This window comes from Poecilia reticulata, chromosome 12 (assembly GCF_904066995.2).
Source record: "Poecilia reticulata chromosome 12, P_reticulata-male-v2, whole genome shotgun sequence".
In the NCBI taxonomy this organism is placed as follows: Eukaryota; Metazoa; Chordata; class Actinopteri; order Cyprinodontiformes; family Poeciliidae; genus Poecilia; species Poecilia reticulata.
The window spans coordinates 22,238,644-22,264,514 of record NC_088841.1 but is presented as its reverse complement, the minus strand read 5'-3'; the positions used below and the strand labels follow the sequence as shown (position 1 = coordinate 22,264,514).

Sequence of the window (25,871 nt, the reverse complement as noted above, 5' to 3'; positions counted from 1 at the left end):
GCCGCTGCCTGTGCTTGTTAAATAGACTTTTTATTTTTGTTGTTGTTTTCATGTTTCCTCCTGAGTGACCTGCAGAGAGACATTTCTGTTGAGATTCTTGTTACGTCGAGAAAAAAAAAGGGGGGAGGGGAGGACACTTCCTTTTCAGGCTCAAAATGTTATTTAGAAACTTTACAGTGAATTTACAGCTGCATGTTGAATTGGTTTAGATTCAGACAAACTCAAACATTTAGGGAAGAACCTAAAGAGACGGTGTTGTTAGTTTTGCCGTGTGTTGCCAGATGCAGCAGATGTGTTGCCCGCAGCAGGAAAATGACTAATACGGATGAAAAACACGCTTCAGTTCTGTTTCTTCTGACCGTAAAGAAAACCTCCAGGGATGAAATGTAGTCAATTAAGTGATATTAAAGAGATGTTATGACTTGTATAGCTAAACGTTTGGTCTGCTGCTTTTATTGAAAATGTAATATTAAGAAATCTGATCTTTGTGGCCATCAAATACTGCTAAGTGTCATAGTTACAAATGTTCACGTAAAGCACTCCGCACCAAAGCAATACAAGAACAGCTTAAAAGAAGTTTGAGTTATGTTTCTATGGCAGCAGCTATTCACTAATTTTCAACTCCCAAGTATTAGCAAAAAATTAATCTATTTGCATTTTTTGTATAGGATATATAAAATATTCTAAAGTAAACCTGCTGCTCATAAATCTGAAATGGGGTGGCATTTTGAAAGCAAGGATTCTTCAGTTTCCTTGAAGCTGATTGGCTGAGAGAGTGAAAATAAGAAAGACTGTGCATATATTTGGTGGTGTGAAGTATTTACTTATAATTGTTAACCAGCAAACTAATTAGAAACTCTGAGAATAAATCTGATTAAAAAGGAATGAAATAAAACTGAACTAAACTAGGAATGAACTGTTAAAACTTTAAAAAATTAAAGGGATCCATGATTAGTTGTAACAGTAGGACAGAGCTCTGTGTCCGGTCCGATAACAGCTGTGTAGGATCCGGTCTCCCACTTCAGACATAACGAGGCAGCAGGAGTGCCGTCGGTACTGGTGGCTGCAGAGCTCCATTAGTGCTTAACCGAGCTTCCAGTGCGGTTTGTCTGACGTTTCTCCCAGCGATTTTCGCTTCGGCAGCAGGGGGGTTTTGGCCGTTTGTGGATACAAATTGTTGGCATTTATTTTTACCTTGTTAAGGTAACGATCACCAGTTAGATGCTTTGTCAGTTTTACTCTTACAAATGACTTGGTCTTCCGGAGAGAAATGTTGAGGGCACAAACGTACGTAATTCAGAATTTGTTTGGCTCTGGCTGTCTCCCACTGCACTTTTCTTTTTGTGTGTGTGTGTGTGTGTGTGGGACGCGATCCAGTTTCACCTCACTGTTTTGTTTTTTGTTTTAAATACACCCAACAGTGACACCGTGTGGCATCGTCTAAAATTACACCAGCCAAACACAATATGATAAACAACTTCTCGGGTAAAGTTAGCCTTCCTGTGTTTACTCTGTAGATTCCAGTAAGGTGACAAAATGACGACCTCCATGGGTGAAATATATAACAAAAGATGTAAAAAAAATGTTGAAGTAGTTGTGAGTTTTGGCATATCACAAACAGCAACTTTTTAGTTCATAGGAGAATTACAACATTGGATCACTTTAAGGTTTGGAGAGTGATTTGTTTATTCCCAGAGTGAAAGTAAAACCTAGATTTAAGTGTTGAAACGTTACAATTTAGTAAATTGTTAATATTGAGTACCGTCTGAATTTGGTGGTTCGCCCAGGGGCCAAACGGGCTCGGACCGCCTCTGCCTGAAAGCTTCTTACATGAACGCATGAGCTGAACCTTCCCATCTGCAGTAATTATGCAACACGAGGTGGGAACAGGCGGGCTACCTACTCACGATGTAATGATGATGCTGACCACATACAGCCGCCGTTTATCCTCCACCACACCTGCAGCGCGCAGCGTCAGGACTGAGGCGCGCGGCTGCTGCGGCTGCACCGCTTTACTTTGACTGCGCTGATCGGATGATGATGGTGATGATGACATTAAACTCTCTGGATCTGGGGAGTCCAGTCGGGTATTTGGCGTCTGATTCGTTTTAATTGAACCCACACACGTGCGCGTGCCTGCCTGGCTGTCTCCTCCCCCCCTCACTCAGGCGCGCGCACATCGCCAATAATCAACCTGCGCTGCTGCACAGGAGCATCCCGGCTGTCGGTCGGCGGTCCCTCTCTGCCTTCCCGCTGGATGTTTGCGCAGAGAGCCGCCGCTCTTCATCACCTCTGAACTTGGAAGCGCTCCGGTTCCGACACCATGGCGCTCTCTGGGTGACGGATCCTTTCGGGTTTATTTGGGGAAAGTTGCGCTGCGTCATGGACCAACAGCGCAAACTTTAAGAGCTTTTTTTCCCTCCTTCTTCTTCTTCTTCTTCTTCTTCTTCTGATGAGAGAGTTATTTCACAATGAAGGCAGGTGAATCACCCGCGGCGCTCCTCAAGTAGACTGGGCTGGGAAAGGCGACACGGAGGGAGTCGTGCTGCATGCGGAGGACCGGGGAACTGGACCGATGAGACAACATGGGTAAGTGGAGGGAAAAGGGGTTTTGGAAAACATTTTCCTTCATTTTCTGAGGAAATCCACGTATTTATCCGCGGTGTGAGCAGCGGTTCTGGCTGGATGCGTTTCCTACTGAATCCTTTTTAGGGACAGATTTGGAATAAATAAATAAAAATCTGGAGTCAGTGGCTGCGCGCAGTGAGTCAGAGCCGTTCCTTCCTTCTGTCTGTCATTGCTAATAAAGCTGCTGTGACAAGTTTATTAACACCGCCTGAACCTGACCTTAAAACGGTCAAAATGTAGAGATGCGACTGGCTAATTACGTCCCCCCCCTGCTATCCCTCCCGTTTCTCCCTCCAGAGCCCTGACATGTTTTGACTCAACCCCATGCCCCCCCTCTTCTTCTTCTTCTTCCTCCTCTTCCTCCTGACAGCTCTGGGCACCTACAATCTCATCCCACACTGCCTATCACCTCCTCCATTTTACTGACTGGCTGCTCCAGAGCTAAATCCACCGCTCAACCCCGCAAACCCACACGCATCGCTTCTGCGCGTCTCTGTGGTTTTGGGCTCAGCTGCTCCAATTTTTATTTCATTTTTTATTTTTGTTCTCTATGCATTCTCTGGGCTTATCAGTTGAGCTGCTTGGGAAATAATTAAACGATGCTGAGCAGCTTCAGAGGCATGTTCTCTCTCTCTTTTTTTTTAAAGCAACTTTCTACATAAAACAAACTGTTAGATCCAATCCCAAACTTTCATTGCCATAGTTTTCATTTGGATCCAATGTTTTTGAGTAGAAATTATGCAAGTTTAGGACGTGGAATGCAATGGAATGTCATATTTATTTATTATTTTTAACAACTTTCCATGTTGAGGCTTGCTTTTAAAAAAATACAAAATATAAGAACACACTGAACTAAGGAAAAAAAAACCCCAAAAATGTGTGCCCTGGGTGTAAGATATCTTGTATTTCAGCTGACATTTAAAAAAAAAATTTTTTTTAATGTAAGAATTTTTTTCTTGAAAACACTTTTAAGAAAAAAATATTTTTTTCTTAAACCGTTTTAAAAGAAAAAAATGAGAAATTTTTCTTCAAAAAATATTTTGTTTTTTAAAGAATTTTTATTTTTAAGAAAAGTATTTTTCTTAAAAAAATTGTGAGTTAAGATTTTTTTTGTAACATAATTCAGACACTGATGCCTAAGAGGAACCTAAAATGTTCTGTAGTCAGCACAGTCTATCTGCACTTCACCACTTTTAACAAAGTCTCCAATTCAAATCTTTTCTGCTCCAATTCTGACCAGCATTCTTACTTTTCTGTAATCAAGCCTCAGCTTTCTGTTTTCTACCAAAAATGCTAACTCTTCAGTTTGTTTCATGCTTGAATTATGGAGGGAAAACATGCAACTTTTGGAGAGAACTTTTTCTACAACTGGTTTATGTTTTGTTCTGAACCAGGGCAAAAATATAAACTCTGGTCTTCTGACTCCCTGGTCAAAATGTCTCTGCTGGGTGTTTTTACCACATGGATTCTCTGGGCTGCTGATTGATATTCCAATCAATCATGTCTTCTTTCGTCAATGAAACAATCTGGTTTCTGTTAACATAATTATGTTCATGGAAGTACATAATTATATTTCACTAGTAACTATAATGGAATGTTTGATTTGTAATCTGTTTCACACTTTGAAAACCTGTACGTTTCCGGCTTCTAAGATATTTGGTCTCTAAATTGGGGAAACACCAAACAAATTTTAAAATGTACTTGCTCAAAATCATTTGGGAATTCAAAAAAGAGAGAAAAATGTAAATAATGTTACTATTTATACTTCGTAAAACAATGGAAGTGCAACACATTTACAGCTGACAGCTCTTAAAAACACTTCAGCATTTCCCTTCTACACATTTCACACTGTATCTCCAAAGTTACTTAATTTTCTTTCATTTTTAGAAAATCCTGCATTATGATGATGGAGAATTTTCTATATATTCACCCTTATAAGAAATATATGAAAGAACTATAAAGGTTTGCAGCAGTGAACTAATAGGATAAGCAACACAGATGCTCTCTGACAGCATTCTTAATAAATTAAACTGATCAATATTTGGATATATGAGGCTCTGATGAAGAATTAAACCTTTAACCTCAATTAGTCGGTCAATAATCACTTTATCTTGAAAACCAAAGCTAAGTCAGTAATTGGAAGTGCTAGCATGCTAACACTTCAGCATGCTAGCAAGTAGCCTTGTTGATAAACAAGCTAAAACTGGATACAAATATAAATTCTTGCAGCACCTTTTCTGAACCACAAGTCTTAAAACTGGGATTTACTTATTAAATATATATCACAGAATATAACCCATATGATCCTTACAAACAGGACACAAAACACAATAAACGAGAATAGCTAGCAAGCTAGCTCTCTGACTCCAAGTTTCTAATCAAAATGTTTAGACTGAATTTGTTTGCCCATAATAAAGTAGTTAAACAATTATTGCACATTACTATGGCAAACTAATATGCAGCACTTTAATTAAATTACAGTAATGAGTTTGTTTAATAGCACAAATCTACCTCATCTAGACTATTTGTAGCACCGTTAGAAAAGAATAGAAAATCAATCTGCATGCGTTCCACTCATTTCTTCATGGATTTTTAATTCTGCAGATTACGCCTTATATTCCTCCTGTTTCAAACCCAGTTAATTCAAATTAGAAGTAACATAAAGATGAAAAAATAAATGAATCTAGCTGATTTGAATTAGACTAATAGTCTTTAAGAATCCATGCAACCCACACATCTGTGCAGAACTGTGGCACTTCCACAAGTAATAAGCAGCTTGGTGCAGCTAATGAGCAGATACTGATACACTTTTAATTATGTCACCACAATTACCCAAAATAAGTGCCTGCATTTGTCTTGGGTGTGATATTATTTTTACCGTGCTTATTTTTCTTTTTTCCTTAAATGGACACGAACAAAGAATCCCTAACAATTCAACATGTGACTTAGAGAACTGATTCATTTTGATCTTTACAGCATGTTTTTCCTGTTTAATGTAAAATCTGCCATCCTTGTAGGTTACAATAAATCTATTAATACTTGTGGTTTGACTTAAAAATTAATTGTACTCAAAACAATCCACATGAGCGAGTTGAGGTTGCGGAGATTGAAAAAAAATAACTGTTTAAATTTACAAAAAAAGAGTTGCTTGAAACGTTTCCTTTCATTGTTGATGCTTTATAAATGTTTTTAAATGTCAGTAATGGGTCTGAATTAGGATTTCAGTAATAAAACGCTCAAAAGATGAAAATATTGAGTTAAAAAAATCATTAAATAACGTTGAAATTTTTTGGTTTATAGAAAATTTGCCTTCTGTTTTCACAATTTGCTAATTTTTGCATAACATTTGGTGGCTAATAGTTATCCAGTTGGATTATTCTCAGGTTTTAAGTTTTTAGAATCGGTGCAATATATAGAAGTACTTCCTGATTTTCAAAATAAAAGTCTCAAACATAGATTCAGGATGTTGAAGACTTTACTTTCATAGCTCGTCAATATAATTCAGAAATATTTTGGTGCATCTATTTTGATTCCTGAAACAACTTTTAAAATTTATTTTAATTAAATTTGTAGTATGACAGCTATACCTCAGGGGAAAAGTGTTTAATTACTACGTGCTTGTAAAAGTTTTGTTCTGATTTTATTTCACAAATGTAGAAAAGTCAGTAAAATAGTTGTCAGCTGAAGTTTATGATGGATGTGCAGTTTTATTTTACACATATTAAAGAAATTATCAAATTTTATATACCGTATTTTCCGCACTATAAGGTGCACCTAAAAACCTTCAATTTCCTCAAAAGCCGACAGTGCGCCTTATAATCCGGTGCGCCTTATATATGGACCAATATTGAGCCACAACAGGTCTAGCAACTACGGTAAGCAGCCGCCGACTTCATTTTCACCCGTAGAAGAAGCTCGCAGTGCATGCTGGGATAGTTGTCAGAACGCTGGTTTGTTAATAAAGTTTGACTGACCTATCTACCTACCCACCTGATAATCAGGTCATCTGCAGGTCATTTAGCACCATGTTCTCCACAAACATGCTGTACGCTAACGGAGAAGGGTGACCATCGTCCGGCCACGCCCCGGCCCAGTCGCAGAAGGCTCTCCTCGCCGACCCGAGTCGGACTGTTTTGTTGACATTGTTTATGTCAACAAAGTGGCTTTAGATATTCATCCGCGGTGCTTCGACTAGGGCTACCAAGGGACCAGCCCTTATACATTTAAAGCTGGGGGGGGAAGAGAGACAGAGACTGCGGCGGCTGGTTGGTTGGTCTGTGTTACCCAGAAAGCAGTTGGGCACAATATCGCAACACCAACACCTTGAGTGAAACAATGACTGGGGCAGCCTACTATACAGTGGGGAAAATAAGTATTTAGTCAGTCACCAATTGTGCAAGTTCTCCCACTTAAAAAGATGAGAGAGGCCTGTAATTGACATCATAGGTAGACCTCAACTATGAGAGACAAAATGTGAAAAAAAATTTGAGAAAATCATTTTGTCTGAATTTTAAAGAATTTATTTGCAAATAATGGTGGAAAATAAGTATTTGGTCACCTACAAACAAGCAAGATTTCTGGCTGTCACAGACCTGTAACTTCTTTTTTAAGAGGCTCCTCTTTTCCCCACTCATTACCTGTATTAATGGCACCAGTTTGAAGTCGTTAACAGTATAAAAGACACCTGCCCACAACCTCAAACAGTCACACTCCAAACTCCACTATGGTGAAGACGAAAGAGCTGTCGGAGGACACCCGAAACCGAATTGTAGACCTGCACCAGGCTGGGAAGACTGAATCTGCAATAGGCAAGCAGCTTGGTGTGAAGAAATCTACTGTGGGAGCAATAATCAGAAAATGGAAGACCTACAAGACCACTACTAATCTCCATCGATCTGGGGCTCCACGCAAGATCTCAGCCCATGGGGTCAGAATGATCACAAGAACGGTGAGGAAAAATCCCAGAACCACAAGGGGGGATCTAGCGAATGACCTGCAGAAAGCTGGGACCAATGTTACAAAGGCTACCATCAGTAACACACTACGACGCCAGGGACTCGGATCTTGCAGTGCCAGACGTTCCCCCTGCTTAAGCCAGTCCATATCCAGGCACGTCTGAAGTTTGCTAGAGAGCATTTGGATGTTCCAGAAGAGTATTGGGAGAATGTCATATGGTCAGATGAAACCAAAGTAGAACTATTTGGTAAAAACACAACTCGTCGTGTTTGGAGGAAAGTGAATGCGGAGTTGCATCCAAAGAACACCATACCAACTGTGAAGCCTGGGGGTGGAAACATCATGCTTTAGGGCTGTTTTTCTGCTAAGGGACCAGGACGACTGATCCGTGTACATGAAAGAATGAATGGGGCCATGTATCGTCACATTTTGAGTGAAAACCTCCTTCCATCAACAAGGGCATTGAAGGTGAAACATGGCTGGGTCTTTCAGCAGGACGATGATCCCAAACACACCACCCGGGTAACAAAGGAGTGGCTTCGTAAGAAGCATTTCAAGGTCCTGGAGTGGCCTAGTCAGTCTCCAGATGTCAACCCCATAGAAAATCTGTGGAGGGAGTTGAAAGTCCGTGTTGTCCAGCGACAGCCCCAGAACATCACAGCTCTAGAGAAGATCTGCATGGAGGAATGGGCCAAATTACCACCAACAGTGTGTGCCAACCTTGTGAAGACTTACAGAAAACGTTTGACCTCTGTCATTGCCAACAAAGGATATACAACAAAGTATTGAGATGAACTTTTGTTATTGACCAAATACTTATTTTCCACCATTATTTGCAAATAAATTCTTTAAAATTCAGACAAAATGATTTTCTCAAATTTTTTTTCACATTTTGTCTCTCATAGTTGAGGTACATCTATGATGAAAATTACAGGCCTCTCTCATCTTTTTAAGTGGGAGAACTTGCACAATTGGTGACTGACTAAATACTTATTTTCCCCACTGTATAAAGTACTGAGGGACCACTTCTTTATTATTACACATCCACATTTGTAGAGTACGAAACAAATCGCTTCCCGTATAGGTTCAATACGGGACGGGTGGCAGCCGTAACTGTAGCGTCTTTTCTATGCGCCTTATATATGAAAAAAGTTTTAAAATAGGCCATTCATTGAAGGTGCGCCTTATAATCCTGTGCGCCTTATAATGCGGAAAATACGGTAAATTAGAAATTCAAGAAGCTTTTAGAAAACTTTTATTCTGGACACCTGACCATATAAATGAAGCTTATTTTGAGTTTAGATAGTTATTCTAATTTTTGGATGTGACATTTTCTTTGTTTTTTTAAAAGGATAATATTATCCATAACAGAGGCTTGTCTGTACTGTCTTTTGAATAAATTGCCACTTATTTCTTAGATATATACGTATTTTTTTTTACATAATTTATTTCCTTTTAACTCTTCCTCCAGTCCATTTGGCTGTGAACACAAGATACATGAAATAAGGAAATAAGTGTAGATTTTAGTTTTTTTCTTGGGATTTGTTTTTTATTAATGAAATGATTACATGTTTTCATCTTTCACTTTTCATAGTTTAATATATATTTACATATATTAAACATTAATTGCCCATCCAGGACATGATTGTTTAGTGAACATAAAAAACTTTGATTTTGTCAAAACTTTTTCAATTCATTGATGCATCAACACAAGTTTGCATGAAATATTGAAAAACAACTCGGCTTTTTATGACTATTTCAATTACAATGTGAATAAGTACTTATATTTTCTTTGAAAGCTGATTAAAAAGTACCAGAAACAAAAAAAGTGTCACAGAGAGTTCTCTCACTTTGTTTTTCTATGGCTCATAATTGAATGATCACAGTAATTGCACGGCAATCAAAAAAAAACAATACAAGTTTAATTTCAAAACTAGTCAACAGCAATGCAGAAGCATCTTTTTTTTCTTGGTCTTCATCAATAGCTGCCAAGCGTGGATGCATAACAGCCCGGGAGTGATGAATGCGAATCACCTACTTGTATCCTAATCCGTGGAATTTATATTCATTCCTGCCTCCCACAATAACAAACAACACAAAGAAGCCACATTTCCAGCAGCACACACACATACACACACACCAGCACAGGCATAAATAAAACAAGAGCTGCACAGTGGCCTGATGGTCTCCAGTCTGATGGAGCATGCTAATCTTCTGTGGTGGAACTGCTTCAGCAGGAGCAACAAGGCAATTAGGCACAAATAATGTCCCATTTGTTCAATAATCCGTCAGCTTCCTCCATCAGGCTGAAACAATAATTATCCCACTGAGTACTTATCCCCCCCCCCCTTAAAAAATAAAACATGAACTTGAAAATCTTTTAAAATAAGTGGCGTGTTTTCGTTTTCTTTCCCCAACATAAAGATTATAATGGGCTGCCTGCGGCGTAAACAATTACTAGAACTGGCCCATTATGCGGCGAAGATCACCTATCTGCTGATAATGGCGGATTTAATTAGCATGTAGGCGCAGATTTAGGCGACAAAACAAGGTCTGTCCTCAAGAATGAAATGGTTAACTGTGGTCCCCGGGCGCCCCCTGGTGGTCTCCCAGGTACTGCATGTAAACGACCGTTTATTTAGGGTGACGTCAGCTTAAAGTGCGACGCTACAGCTAGCTTACCGAAGGATTGAGCTAAAAATAATAATGGAAAGCTGGGTTGAAACTGAATCACTCAAAATAAATCTGCAGATATCGGAGGAAAGAAAACATCTCCAGGATTACTTATATCAGGGGCATAAAACTCAGTTTCACTTTGGGTCTTTTCAAAATTCTGAATATTCTTAAAGGGCCAGTTGTGTCAGAATCTATTGATAAAACCATTAAACTGTTAAAATATCATCAACTAGCTGTTTTTTCAGCAATGAATAAGTGTTTTTTAAAATTAAATATTGAAAAATCGTTTTAGTTCATTCAGGATTTTTGTTTTTGCAGTTTTTTGCAATCGAAATCACACATTTTGTGATGCTGCTTTAGTAATATTTGTAAGGAAGTTTTTACGACATTTGCACTAATGCATGACATTAAATGTGACTTTTTAATAATTGGCCGCATCGATCACGGACTTTAACTTGACATCAAGTGAGGCTGAGGCAGCAGACACCCAATGTTTCTGATCAATTTTGAGAAACATTTGCAGTAAAAATCAGAATAAATGTGGGGATCTGTTGATTTTATGTGAAGTTAGCGTATTTGTGAAAAACTGTATGGACTAATTGATGTAATAAAAACCTATGGTGGGCCAGATTTTGCCCCCGGGCCTCGAGTTTGACACGTGACTTATAGGATGCTTTGAACGGCTCTATGAACAGTTCTCTTTGTTTTTTATGACTTTGCTTAGCTGTTATTATTCAATTAAAATGATTACATTAAATACAATTGATAGAAATGGGTGGATTAGTTTTATATTTAAAGGTACGGAAGATGATTTTTTTTGTTTCTGCTAAAGCAATTCAAGTGTCTTTTTCTTTAATTTGGTAGAAAAGAACAGCATCTTTTTTTATTCCCATGTGTTTGGCATCATTGGAAAGCTGAGAGTCCACACTTTCAGAATCTGTAATTAACTCAAAATGCCCAAGTAGCACCACTCTGCTAATTAAGCTGAACAAAGGAAACAAGAGACTAATATTTTCATTCATAGTTTCAGATTAGCTGAAAACGGTTCAACCCATCAATGGGGAATAATTTCATAAACGAGTTGAATATTTCCAGCCATTTTCTGCTCATGTATAGTGATTTATTCACTCCATCACAGCCCACTCACGACTCTGAGCTGTGAGCTGTCGTATCGCAGAAAATATCACTTTTGATTTGTTCTCGGTGTATCTCAGGGTCACTGGTTTGAATTTCTCTCTCCCTTCCCCCCTCCTGTTGCGCAGCATGTGTAGTTTCTCCTTGATATGTTGAATGTTGATATGTCTGTGACTCTCAACCCCGAGACGGTCTGAAGACGAGCAGCGCGGTGAGAGAGACGGGGAGAGACGTGACGTTTTCACAGCCTGCGTTTGGTTGCCATGGTTACACACCTTTGACCACTACCAGCCTGATCAATGGGGAAGACGATTTATCGGCCCGTGGGAAAATCGCTCAGTGATTCGTTTTGTTTTATTTGTACCGAGAATAAGACAGGAGTCAACAGGTTTGACTGCGAAGTCTGGAAAAGTCTGGAATTGGATGTCAGGATTTAATGTTTGGATAAAATATTTAAATTTTCAGGCTTTTTTCGACATCTCATTGTCTAAGTGTTGTTCTTCTTTACTCTATTCATTCATCCCTTTCTTCTTTCATTCTATTCTTCCTCAATTCTGTTATTTTCTTGATTTTTTTTCTTTTCTTCCTTTTCATGCCCTTGTCTTTTCCCCCCTTTTCTTCCTTCTATCCTTCCTTTCTGTCCTTTCTTGTACCCACTTTCCTTTCTGGTCTTTTTTCATGTTTCCTTCCATCATTCTGTCCATCTTTTTACCTATCTTGGTTTCACCTCGTTTGTCTCTTTTTTCCTTATTTCTGTCCTTTCTGTCTTTGTCTTTTTGTCCTGTCTTTTTTTTCTCTGAAAGACAGGACAGAAAGACTTTATCTTTTTTCATGTTTGTGTCTTTCTGTCCTTCCTGTCTTCATCTTTCCTTCTTTTTGTCTTTGCCACTTTTTTCCTGTTTCTTGTTTTTCCAGCCCACCTTGTAAATATCTGCTGTAAATGACAAAATGAACTTAAAAGAGCAACAAGCCTGGAAAAATTAATATTTAAATGCTAAATTCCTGATGCTACAAATAAGTAAATGTAACAAAAGCAGTTTTAAAATTTTAAGTTGATGAATGTGTATCAACATTTAAACAGTAGAAATTCCCTGGAGTATAATCGTATTGCGACATTGACACTGCGACAGTGTCAATGTCGCAGTGTCAACAAAGAAACATCTTTGTTTCTTTTTAAAAAGAAACAAAGATGTTTCTTTTAAAAACATCTTGCAGGAGTGCAAAAAAAAAAAATTAAGTTTATTTTTTACCCTTTAAACTGATGAGCTTTTAATTGGATAACAACTGACTTCCAATTTCCCAGAGATAAATCACGACACAGATGCTGATTTCTCTCCTCAAAGTGGAAAAGACAAAGGACAGACCGTTCTGGTAAATGTTTGTTAATCTTTATAAGTCATGAATGGCTGAATGAAAATCCTGTAGATCCTCCAATCAATCAGCCAAAGATTGAAACTGGACATTTTCCCCCGAACGCATCAAATCAAAGAACTCCCACGATTTTCAACAGCAGTAGCAGCAGCACGTTCTTTATCTTCTGAAAGAAAGTGGCTTAAAGAGAGATGAAGGTCAGTGATTGTGCTTTAAATTATAAAGCAGGGATGATGTCGTGATTCTTCCATTCGTTTTCCATTCAATTAAAAACAAGTAACCTGCAGCATATTCTGTTTCACGTTACTGTCCTTGGAAAACAAACCTCAACATTGAAATGACTAGATCAGACTTCAAACGGCGACAAAATCAAACAAACCCTTATGTGGACTACGACAACAATCAGAAAATCTGAAATATTGCAAATGATGCGGACTGCATTTCATTAGCTATTGATGAATCCAGATGTCAGATGTTGCTCTTTTTCTCAGAAAGTAGTAAAACATCTGTTTGGAGTTGCTGGGCGAGACGCACAAGAGGAGAGATTGTCAAACATATCGGTGTCTCTCACATATATATAGATCACTTTCAAGCCACTGACAGGGCAGTCACATTAATATAGTTCTGAGGAAAACATGTAACGTTACAATACAATGCAAAAAATTATGATAATAGGCACTAGAAATGCACAATATATACACTAGAAATGACAAATTTAGTCTACGGTAGAGATCTGAAGACTACTGGCTAACCGCAGTAATGCTTGTTGATGTAATCGGCCGGCATCAAAACAGAGGAAGTGGGAAGCAGCATGGTTAACAATGCTAAAAGAGTTCTTCAAAAAAGCAGGTGCAAATATGTAAATTATCTGGACCTAGTTTGGTTTTAACCTCCTGCGGTTAAACCCACTCAGGAAGAGTGCGGCAGATTTCACGGTCAGACAAGAGGGGAAAGCCCACACTGGATCGGTGCGACTCACACCGGGATGCGCATAAAGCTGGCTGAGTCCAATGGATCTGGCATCTTAACCATCCGGCGGTGTTGGCATGATGCTCAGAAGGAGCGCGGCAGATGTCACGGTATGGAGGGAAGTGACGGTCTGAAAAAGTTTCAGTCCAGTGTTACTTGAACTCTAGCTTCCAATTACACATGTTTGTTTTTTGAAAAGCTGGCCTCAAAATCCTCTTCAACTGTTTGAAATGTATGTTTTGTCTAATCAATATTATTAGTGATGGAGGCTTCAAATTTATTGTGTTTTAAAGTGATCACTGAAATAGAAATATACAGCATAGATTTGATTGAGATGGATTATCCACTGGATTAAATAGACATAACTGGTCTTATTTTAATTGATTATATCTTTCTCTATAGCAACCAGTTGATGTTTTCAACATGGCAGCTATTTTTAAGAATGTTGCAATTTTTTCACTGAAACAAATTTGCTATTTGGATCAGAGCAATGGGCAGTGATTACAGAAACCCTCCGTGCTTTCAGATCTATAAAAGAAAACATGCCTTATTTTCTGTGCCCTGATCTTTTTGCTCAAGTGAACACGATTGTATATTCTGTGTTGAGGACAGTGCTTGCTCTCTGAGTTATTTTGAGGAACTAATCTGGAAGTTTACTCTCCAGAGTGAGAGCCAGATGCCCATCACTTCCAGCAGCCATCTGCAATGGGAATGCAGCTAAGAAATGTGCCACTTAATGACTTTAAGTGAAAATAAGGCCACTGACGCCTGACTCTTGCTGACTTTGAGTGAACACATTTGTTGAAAAAGAACTTCACCCGTCTCCAAGATGTCAGCTCCTCAGCCTCAGCAGATGATCTCCTGCTCATATTGATCAGCTCGTCACCTCTCGGTGTGGTCCAGCAGAAAAGGCAGTGAGATGTGCGGCGTTATTGGTCTGTGAAGAGGTTCAGCTGTCTCTTCCTGACGGCTCCAGTTTGGATGTTAAGGGCTGTGGGAGTAAAAGTCGAAGACATTCATGGTACGTTGAACTACAGGGACTCGACGCACAAAGATGTTTCTTTTAAAGAAGCAACAAACCATCCAGATGTCATTCCTTTGAATAGTGTTGACATGTTTGGTGTTAGAAAGACGGAAGATAATTGAAATAAACTTGTTGCAGTCTGGGCAGACGTGAAGGAAAATGTTCCCAGCGAGGGTTACGGTCCCTCGTGGTTCACGCATGAGCAAAGGACTCAAAAGGTGGATAATTGAACAACTCCTCCATGTAGTTTGTGCTTACTGTTGGGTTTAGAGGTCAGAGCAGAGTTGAAGCTTGAATTATTTCACCTCAAAGTTGAGAAAGTAAGAAGCAAAATCCTATAATCATAATATTCCTCTGAAGGAGGGAACTGCTACTTCTATAGAAACGTCTTATGACTCATTTCTGCAGCGACTTTTTATAATTGCAGCACTTCAAGACCAATATGGAAAACTACTGGAGACAATCACTACAATAATTATAGAGCTTAGTAGTAGATAATTTATTTAACCTCATGAGTAAAGTGACATATATTGATCGTACTTCCTTTATCTCACATATCAGGTTACAGCCAATGGATTTTCTCACCTTTTCAAGACAGATAATCAAACATTTATGCTCGATTTTCAGTAAAATACAACATGTAACACAGAATATTTTCCAGAAAAAAAAAAATCTAAACAGAGTTTATACATGGAAGTTTTGTTTTAAATAAATCCTTTAATAGCCTAAATCCTTTGAGAAATATCTCTCGACAGTTTCAGCTTTCTGTATCTAGCTCCCCTAATATTGTCTAAACTTCCTGGTTAGCAAAAATTTTTTTGTTGAGTTTATATGCTTCATTAGTCAGCATAAATAAGTATGATTTAATACAATCCACACACTAAAAATTAATAAACTGCACAAAATATAGAATTTTCTTGGGTGGCTGCTAGTACGCTGCAGCTAACTATTGTTAGCTAACACTTAAGTTTGCTAAAAAAAATAACAAAGTTTAGATCAAACAGAAAAGCAAAAATTACTCTTCTGTTGAGTTTAGCTGCTTCACTCTTCACCACAAACAAGAGAGACTCGACATACTAAATATTAGTAAACGGCACAAAACGTTGATAAGAATTTGCTAGCGTAGCTGCTAGCTGTGCTACAATACTAATGCTAGCTAACAATTAAGTTTGCTAAAAAAGAAGGATAGATGAAACAGAAACATAATTCCTCCTGGTGTTATATATAACATTACGCAAATAATTTAGAACAGATATTGTTACTTTGAGAAATAGTCTTAAGGTAAAATGGACTAAATTTAGCAGTTTTTTCATAGGTGGTTATCCTTTTAAGTTTCATACCAGTAGTGTATCTTGACACTTTCTCAAAGCATTACATCAACATAACAATTTATTACAGCTTGTATGGCTGTACATTTACACATTTAAAGCTGAGATTTTCTGCAGTTTTGCATGTCTGATGGCATTTTTCAGCTTCTGGCTTCTTAAGTTGGGATTTGGATGAATATACTTGAACAAATTTGCTTATGTTCCTGAATATTTATGAGGTTTAAGTCACCGCATTATCACTCAGGCCATATGGCAGAGGGAAAACTAAAGGCACACAACCAGAATGGGCAGGCTGAAGCATCTGTGAAAAGTAAAGTTTCTAAGCAGATTTTGTTTTTTATTTTTAATTTATGACTTTCCCTAAACAGTGGGTGTTTTCTCCAGTGAGCAACTTTTACAGACGCACAAAAATACCCGGCGAAAGCAGAAAGGGGGAACCCACATCTACAAATATATTCCCTTTTGTTCTTTTTATTTGTGGCAATTAGAATAATGCGGCTCCTCTAAATAGCCAACAATTATCTTTTCCAAGTGAAATGTCATCTGAATTGTCATTTTATCACAAAACCTGCTGATGTAAAATTAACATGTAAAGCAAGGATTAGTTTTAGACACAAACCTGGTAAATGCTGCCAGGATTTATCTACTAAAGTGCCAGATGGGCCTCATGAAAATTTAACCTTTAATCATTTAATTATGGTGCCTTTTTGAAGTGAACTCTCTCTTTCTGCTGAAAATGTGAGCCCTGGAGGACCGAAATTCATGCTGTGCTCTTTGCTGACCAGGAATGTGTTTTGCACTCACAAACGTTTACGTAAATTGGAGAAAATACCAAGTTTGGTGTATTTACAAAACTGAAACCAGGGTACATTTTTTTACAAAATTGTAAATTTCTTCTGACAACGTAGTTATTTTATCGATTTGGGTGTATGCTGAAAATAAATCTCATCCTTGGGTGTCTGAAGGATATTAGTTGGTTTGATTTTTGTTTTGAATTGCCTGCTATATTATCAATAATGAAAAACAAGTTAAAATATGTTTAAAGGATAAATTTCATGCAAAATTCACATTTTATACTTCCACTTGGATTTCTGCTGCTTCTAAAAAACATCCCAAGCGCTTAAAAAATAAAAAATAAAATCACCAAGCCAGTTTTTGGTAGTAAATTGGTGTCTGAAAAAGGACCTGTTTTGAAAACATCTGGGATGTAACGTCACAAATCAGCAGGCATTGCGTCGTTACCTAGCAACCCCAGCGAAGCCCAGCCTGTTACCTAGCAACCCTATTTGAGTGCCACCATGTTGGGTCAGCTGGGTTTTCTGCTGTACAATGGCTGCTGGAAGACAAGCATGTTGTTGTTGACTTATCATTTAAAAAACATTTGCTGCATTTTTGTTGGTTGTGCAGTAGGCTCCACTTCTGCTTCTCAAAGATGCAGGATTGTATAGTTGCGCATTTGTTTTAATCTATTTTCACCTGTGAGGGGACATGTCAATTTGGGGGTGTGGCCAGCAGCTTATTTGGATTTAAAGTGACAAGATGCCCTAAAACAATTCAAAATAGGAAGAACTGACCAGACTGAAATGTCATTATTTGAGAATGATTTTGTGCAAAAGATGTTTTGTATAGGCCATAGACTTGTCCTAATATGTCACCTTGCAGTTGTTCACTCTTTATTTATTGAACTATAAGTTGAAACTTTAAGGAAATCCTCACAAGAGCAGCTGAACTTTGTTTCAGATTCATCAGATCCATTTTAATTGGTGGCAGTTGTGACCGAACGCTGAAATGAAATCCCAAGGTGTGTCTGAAAGTAATAAATGGAGCATACTCTCTCTCATGCAGCTCGGTTTTTTGGTTAGTTTTCCTTCTATTAAATGCGTTTTTAAGTTGACATTTGCAGGACATACGTCTTATTAAAGTTTGGATTATTTTTGACAGATTTCCTGTCTTTCTATTTTAAATTGAGAGTAGCTACTGGTTTACATTTTCTTCCTCAGCTCATGTGGCTTTCCTTCCACAGCTCAATAACACGAATGTCTAAGTGTTTGTACTTAGAAAAAATTACTGTAGGTGTGCTGGCGCACTTTAATGAAATTCATTTATTGGACTGGTAATGTGTCCATGGTTGAGGCCCATCTCTCTCCTTTTTAGAATGAGTAATGGGCTTCTAGTAGCACAGATGGATAATAAATTGTTTCAGAAGTTTCTGGAGGTGCTGCTTTATGCTTCAGAGGGTTATTTCATAAAAACTAATATACCCGTTTTTACATCTGAGCACGCCTCTGGATCGTAAACAGAGTGGGTCATCAGCCTGGGAGAGAATCGGCTGCAGATAAAGGTCGAAAGACAGAACACATTTTACTGCCCTGGTCTTCATGCTGTCCTTGTTTGAACTGATTCTTTTTGCTTCGTTTGAAACAATGATGTTTGTTGTTTTGGTAACACTTTATTTGGACAGGTGTGGCACTAAAAGTTGCCTTAATTAAAAAAACAACAACAACAAATGTGTGAATAAAATTTAGAATAATTCTCCATGTTGCTTGATCCAGCTTGTTATTTTAAACATGGCTGGAGTTTCATATCTCTCTCACCGTCTGGCCCACGCTTTCTGTGCTCCTGTTGGTGTGACTCACTTTGGGCAGCGACTCACTTTGGGAACTTAGGTTGCCAGTTTGGAGCCATATTAAGTTTGACTCTCCCCTCCACCCCCATTTTTCTTCTGTAGCTTACAAATAGAACAGCAAAGAGCGCTGACGGCTTAAAATGAGCCGTCTAGAAAAAGATTACAGACCAAGGATGCTGAGATTGATACAGAAACATTTATTTTTGTTCAGTTTATTTTCTTTGTTTCACCCACAGCTGTCCGGTGAATTCGCAAGATAATATTTTTATCACAGGACACATGATAAATTACACTTTCAGGACAAATGGTGAATAAACCAATCTGAGTTTTGAACTGATTCAGAGAGCTGATTTTGTTTATTATTGTCTGAATCACTCTATCATCTGTACTATCTCTTTCTTTAGCAAACAAAACAAAGTATTGAATTATTTGCCACTTCGGAGCAATTTTAACTTCCTGCACAATCACAGGATTTTAATCCAAAATGGCATCATTTGGATGGATTCATACAGAAATAACCTCAATTTGCAATAATTACATTAAGGTCTGCTTAATTCGGTTAAAAAATTTTTACTAGTTCCAAAAGGAAATTGATTGTTTTCAAAGTTATCAAAGCTTCTTCAACTTCTTCAATGTCTGAAGAATGTTTCAGAAAACAAATTCACTGCAAGAACACCGAATTTTACCAAGTCATTTTGGTCTCGTTTTTAATGAAAATATCTTAGTTTTGTCTTTTTTCAAGTGTACTAACTTAAAAGTAACTTTTCAGCAAGATGGAGGAGCTTGTTTAAAGTCAGTAATTTATTAATATTGATGAAAAAGTTCTAGTTCCACTGGCAGATTGTTTCACTTATAACGGGAAAATGTCTTGTTATAAGTGAAATATTAAGCCAGTGGAACTAGAACTAGGTTGCTAGGTGACCGGCTTGGCTTGGCTGAGGTTGCTAGGTGACGGGCTGGGGTTGCTAGGTTACGGCACAGTGGAACATTCTACCAATGGAACTAGAACGTCTTAATCAAAATTAAGAAATTATTGACTTTAAACAAGCCCCTGCTGAAAAGTTACTTTATTCCAAGTGTAATAACCTATTTGTACTAGAAAGTAGATAAAAAATACTTAAGATGTTGTGTTTTTGCAGTGTTGACTCTGTTCCTGTCGTTTTCTTTTCTTTCTGTTGGAACTGTTTTTAATGCGTTTGCGCAATTACCTCCAATTTGTAGTGGAAACACCAACAAAGGTGGCATTTGTTCTCATGAAGACAAAACTAGTCAACTAAAAGTTTCAGAAAGTTCAACAAAACCGATGCAAAGTTGAAAATGTAAACATCAAAAAAGGACCTGAAAGTGTTGAAAACGGGATTTATTCGACTGCCATCATTAAATCTTTGCACCTTACCAGGACTTTTTGAGCAGCTCATTAGAGAGCAGCTCTCTCTCTACATTTACCCTTATTGTAATTTTTCAGCAAATTAGGTTTCCTATTAGCAAATAGCTGAGGACCTGAAATTGAATGTCAAGTATTTCCAGGTTCACCGTTTCCATTGTATGAAATGTCATTACCCGCTGATAATTAGTGGAACAGCAGAAGTCAGGAGCAAACCCAAAAGAACAAGAAACCTTGGAGAAAAAATGTGTAATTTATTGAGTTTTATTTTAGTCAGGCTTGAGCATAAAGTCCCAGCAGGAGCAGCTCTTGTCTGTTCTCATTCGCTTCCCTTGGTTCTGCCTGAGCAGATTTAGTTGACCGTGATTGCTACATTCCTCCACTTTTACAGACAGACAGAAAAACTGAGCTAACAGAATTGACTTCTCATTTCATTTCAATTTTTAATGGTTACTGCCCCATTTAAGCTGTATTTTTGCCATTCCTGCAGTGATTAACCATCCGTGCTCCACTTTCCCAATCTTGTTTCTGATGTTCGGAACAGCGGGTATTTAGGGCTGGCTTCTCCTGCCGGATGTGCAGTCCAAGTTTTAATAAAAGAAGCTTTTTATTGTTCCAAAACACAATTTGTGGATGTAAAAGAATGAATATGAATACGTAAAAGGTAGTTAATTTCAATTTGTGATGCTGGCTGCTGATAAATCATGACAGTTTAAGCTCTGGGTTTTGTTTCCAGAAGTGTTGAATCTGAATGAAGTCGCTCAATAATGCAGGCTGGAGTACTCTGGGTTTTTTGCTGACCCAGGTCTTTGCATGCATCACACATTTGAAATCCCTTGGCTGTTGTCAGAGGGGATGAGAGCTGTAGCAGCAAATGGGATTTTATTAAATAAGTTTGTAACTGTAGGTCAGTCAAAATCAATCGCATATTATCAATTTTATTGATTAAAATATATTTTGCTTAAAAATTTCAGCAGTTACAAGGTAAAATTCAAGATGCACTGATATAAAAATCTGAGCCGATTGCTGTTATGACTGATAATAATCGATATTTACTGACATTGAATATATTACATATATTTTAATACGCTTTCGGCGCTGTCATGTGACCAACTTTCTTCCTTTGTTTTCCAGAAACAAAATGGCAACAAGATGGTAATTCATATCAAACATTAATATTGACTCAGTTTTATCGTTCTGATACCGACATGTTAAAATGACTTATATCGACCTATGCCAATGTTGGCACTGATGTATCATGCATCTCTTAAAAAAAAAAAGGTATCACCAATTATAAATAGTACATGATTCTTGCAAATTAAAAAGAAAAAAAAAACATGACGTTTTGCTTTATTTTCTTTGTAGAATTGCTACTTTTCTCCTAGCATCCAGCTACATAGCAATGCTAACACTACTTTGTAACAAAATGCAGAAATTAGAGTTAGCACTGCAGGTAAGCTAGCAGCTAAAGGAAGTTAGACAAACATAGGTTTAAACAATCTTGTGCTGGATCTCCTATAATGAAATATGACTGTTGCTACTATTTCTTTAAGTCTAATGTTTTATTGAAGTTGCTATCCGCTTTCCACTTCCTGCGCTAAGCAGCAAGGCTTTAGGAGGGTACACCAAGATCCTGCCCCCGTCTCCTTACTGCAGAGCAAAAAACTGCTGGCTAACGAGGAGTAGCTTTGGTTTTAGCTGTTAAGTTGTCAATATAACCCGCCAAGTCTTAAATGTACGCCTTATAAAAGAAAAATGGACGCAGTTCTTTGCTACCAATTGTCAACACTGCAACAACTAGACAAGGTCAGGAAAAATCTTAAGTCAGAAACAAATGGGAATTGAGAGGTAGGTAGGTCAGTTATGCTAGCTTGACTATGACTCTGTAACGTGTAGATGTGCTGTGGAATTTGGTGTATTTTGGTTCAGTTAAAAAATAATACAAAAATGACCTAAACACCAACTCATCTGACAGATCATCAGTTGAGCAGGTTTTTAAATAAGCTTATCAACCACCACTGTGTTAGCTTAGCTAATAGCAGCGGCAGCTAATCTACCTCAGTGATCAATTATAAATAATTGTAAAATAAACATCAAGGCTAAAAACATAACGGACTGAATGTTCTGTTCTTTGTGTGGGAAATGTCTGTCTGTTTTTTTTGTGTTGGAGCCTGAAACAGAGTGGTGTTGTTGCCAGTTGCTATGGAAACGGGTCTGCGTGTAAGTTAACCAACACAGAAAAAAAAGTGGTTTTGAGTTGTTGTTCAACAGGTTTTCTGTGCTATTTTTCCCTTTTTTGCGCGCATTGAACTAAAGTAATAATAGCTACATCTCCAGGTTTAATTTTATCGGTATTTTTCTACCTACAGTATCGCGGCTATGAACGGCATGTAAAAGAATCGTCTTTTTACCCTTCCAGCGTTGTGCATGTGCAAAGAATTTCCGTATATAAACAATACCATGCAGGAGGTCCATATCTGGCTGCGTTCAGAATCAACTATCACATTCAAACTCATGTTTTGTATGACTCAGGGGTTTCCTGACATTACTAAGTAGCCTTTCATAGCTACAGCCTTGGCCAGCTTTCACAAAGATCAAATTTTTAAAAGGTATCGCTCCGGAGAAAGAAAGCAACAGTCATAGCCAACTGAATAAAACATAAGACAATAGTGACACTAGCAAAGAACATCTTGTGTCCAAACTAAAGAAAAGTCAAGAAAACGACTGGTGAGAGAGTCCGGCCTGCTGCAAGGTCACATTTTAGACATTAGAGCAGAAAAACGTCCAAAATGGTTCATCTCAGGCTCATTATTTTGCACATGTAGATATTTTTCATACTCACCCTAACATGAGTAATCATGACAACCATTTTAGTGCTTTATATGATATTGAAATATGTAATACTCCTTTTTTTTTAAATCAATTGAAGACTTTTTTCTCCTTATATTAAAATCTCTGGCTTGGTGTCACATGAAAGGTAAATTTACTATTATGCTAGCCACCTTCAGGTCTTGCCATAGCACCTCTCCTTTTATAATATGCATTACCCACTGGTAATGTGGCCGATCTAATTAGAAATAGAAAGCATATTTACTTTTTTTGGACACTTTTCATCTCCCTGAAGTGCCCCAGTGTGTGGCCATACCACCGCTGGCCAATCGACATGGCCACTCTGGGTAATAGCTTTTGCATCGGTGCTTTCAGATGAAATACCAAGTTGACATTCGGCCAAAGAGGACGACAGCTGACTTTGTTGGGTGTGCCAGAGCGCGTTCTGTCCTGAGGGGAGGATCCACTTCACTTTTTACAGTCATTTTAGGGAAGTTTTCCTCTGGAAGTTGACCTTAAAGGCTGTAGCTGGGGAAAAGGATATGCTTATATATTCTATGTAATAACATTTTATGTGTTCCTCGTTTTTCAGCCAATTCTGGTTGACATTTAATGTGTAAGCTCAGAGTCTAACTTTTCTCTTGGGAGTAATTGGGCCCTAAGGAAAGTGGAGCACAGAAGCTCTGGGTTTTAATTGATATTTATTGCTCACAACAGATGCAAATCCAGTCTCAGCTTTAATTTCTGTACGCAATAAAAGCCTGTAGTTTTCCTCCTCCTGTTTTGTATGTTTGTTCTTCATTGAATATTCCTCTGGTTTAAGAGCAACACGGTGTTAGCTACCGTTGTAAGCCAGCATTAACTATGCTGTTGCATTACATTTCCCTAAATTTAAAAGTTAAACTAGAATTAAATGAAAGCAGGGTTATTTTGGGGTAGTATTTTTCTATTTAGATTAGATTAGTTATCAAACTCTGTCCAGTTTTAATAGATAGTAGGAAACAATGGACCTTCATCCTTCTGATGGCTAACAATGATTAGCATTGGTTTTAGCTGTTAAGTTGTCCACATAATGCGCTAAGTCTTAAATGTACTTCTGATATATAAAAGGGAGTTGCAGTGCTTTGCTGCTAATTGTCAACACAACTACTAGATAACAAGGTCAGGAAAAAGTTTTAAGAAAAAAATTAGCGAGGGAGAGGGAAGTAGTTAAGTTATGCTAGCTTGACTATGACAGCCGTAACGTGGAGATGTGCTGTGGAATTCTGTGTGTTTCAGTTCAGTTAAAGAAGAGGCAACCTAAACACACCAACTCTGGCAGATCGTCAGTAGAGCAGGTCTTTAAATTAGCTAATCAATGTTAGCTTAGCTAATAGCATCTGTAGCTAATCTACCACAGCGATCACTTAATGATCACTAAACAAGCATCAAGCCTGAAAACATAAAACTGTAACGGACTGAATGTTCTGTTCTTTATGTTTGTGTCTTTTTGGTGTTGAATCCTGAAACATAAAGTGGCGTCGTTGTCAGTTGCTATGGCAACGAGTCTGCGTGCAGCGTACCTGACGCAGAGAGCAGAAAAAAAAGTGGTTTTGAGTTGTTCTTTAACGGTTTTTCTGCGTTATTTTTCCCTTTGCAGTCACTCACTGCACTAAATTAATAATAACTGCATCTCCAGGTTTCATTTAGCTAACAGTTGTTTCTGCTGTGCTCATGACTAGCATGACAAAGAATCGTCTCTTTGCTCTCCGTTGTGTGACTGGGCAACATTTCCCGATGTAAACCATAACATGCAGTTTGTTTTTAACTTGAGACTTTTCTGTATCTTATGTTGCATTTACCAAAAAAGGGCACACAGGATGTTGTCTATCGGTGACACAGAGTCCATGTCACCACGATCTGCAGCAACAGTCTGCAACTGACTCACTGAATGAAGCAGCCTGTTCTTTTTCTGGCGAATACTCAGTTTAGTCACTCACCAAAATGTTTCTCACTCTCAAGGTTTCGCTGAAAGCAGGAGGTAGAATACAAAAAAAGTTTTTATGTTCCAGATTCAGATGGAAACCTTAAAGCTGCAATATGAAGCTTATATTAAAATGTGTGTTTTTTACGTGTTGGTTAAACGTGACACAATTTTTTTATGAGACAGTTAAAATGTATAAATGTGTCTCATATTATACTGTCAGGACATAATGATGATTTTATCAAATATGTAAAAGAAATGAATAAAAATAAGTTATCTACTGCAGCTTTAAGCAAATGTAACAATTTCATTTCATGTTTTTGTCATTATTTTATATAAAAAAAACAAAAATTGCCAGTTGACAACTTGCTACTAAACTTAACATTTTTTTTAGCCATTTATGTTTCTACTACTTTTTGTTAATGAGTTTTATGATGAATGAACATTCATCCATTCACCCTGAACCCTGCTGTCCTCCAGGTGTTAGATGCATCTCTGCTCCTGAATCAAATGAAGGACTCGTTATCAGGCCTTGACCAAACTGAATGGGATGATGAAGAGGCCATTTAACACACACACACACACACACACACACACACCGTGAAGCCTGAAGCCTTTTTGCTTTTGTCTATAATTTAAAATCACACTAAAATACAGTGAAGTTTGTGGTTTAATACCTTAAGATGTGAAAAAAGTTCAAGGTGAATGAATACTTTTCATAAATCTGCGTATAAAAACAGCTGTATTGCAATAAAATAAACCTCAATCACATAATAAACTAAAACAAACTCAATAATTTCCATTTGCCAGATTTTTTTTCTCTTTTTACACCAAAAACTGAATAAAACTTTTCAGTCTGATGGTTTGGTGTCTAAATTTTGTTTAGACTTTATTAGTTTTACTAGTTGTTTCTGTTTTCTTAATTTTTTTAAATATTTAAATTGTCTTCTACTTTCTATGTTAAGTTTATTAATCTTTGAGAA

General features: G+C 37.7%; 1 protein-coding gene across 2 annotated transcripts in view; it reads left to right on the top strand.

The window, feature by feature from the left end:
* Nucleotides 1-1,803: 1,803 nt before the first annotated feature.
* The window catches only part of lrrtm4l1 (leucine rich repeat transmembrane neuronal 4 like 1), a 79,462-nt gene continuing 55,394 nt past the window's right edge, over nucleotides 1,804-25,871 (top strand). Inside the window, exon 1 of one of the 2 annotated variants that reach the window (XR_535098.3) lies at nucleotides 1,804-2,589. Coding sequence is in view for 1 of the 2 variants with exons in the window: in XM_008424675.3 (XP_008422897.1) it covers nucleotides 2,586-2,589 (4 nt within the window). In the remaining variant the exon portion in view is untranslated. The remainder of the gene's footprint in view (nucleotides 2,590-25,871) is intronic. The other variant, XM_008424675.3, reaches the window with a different exon arrangement.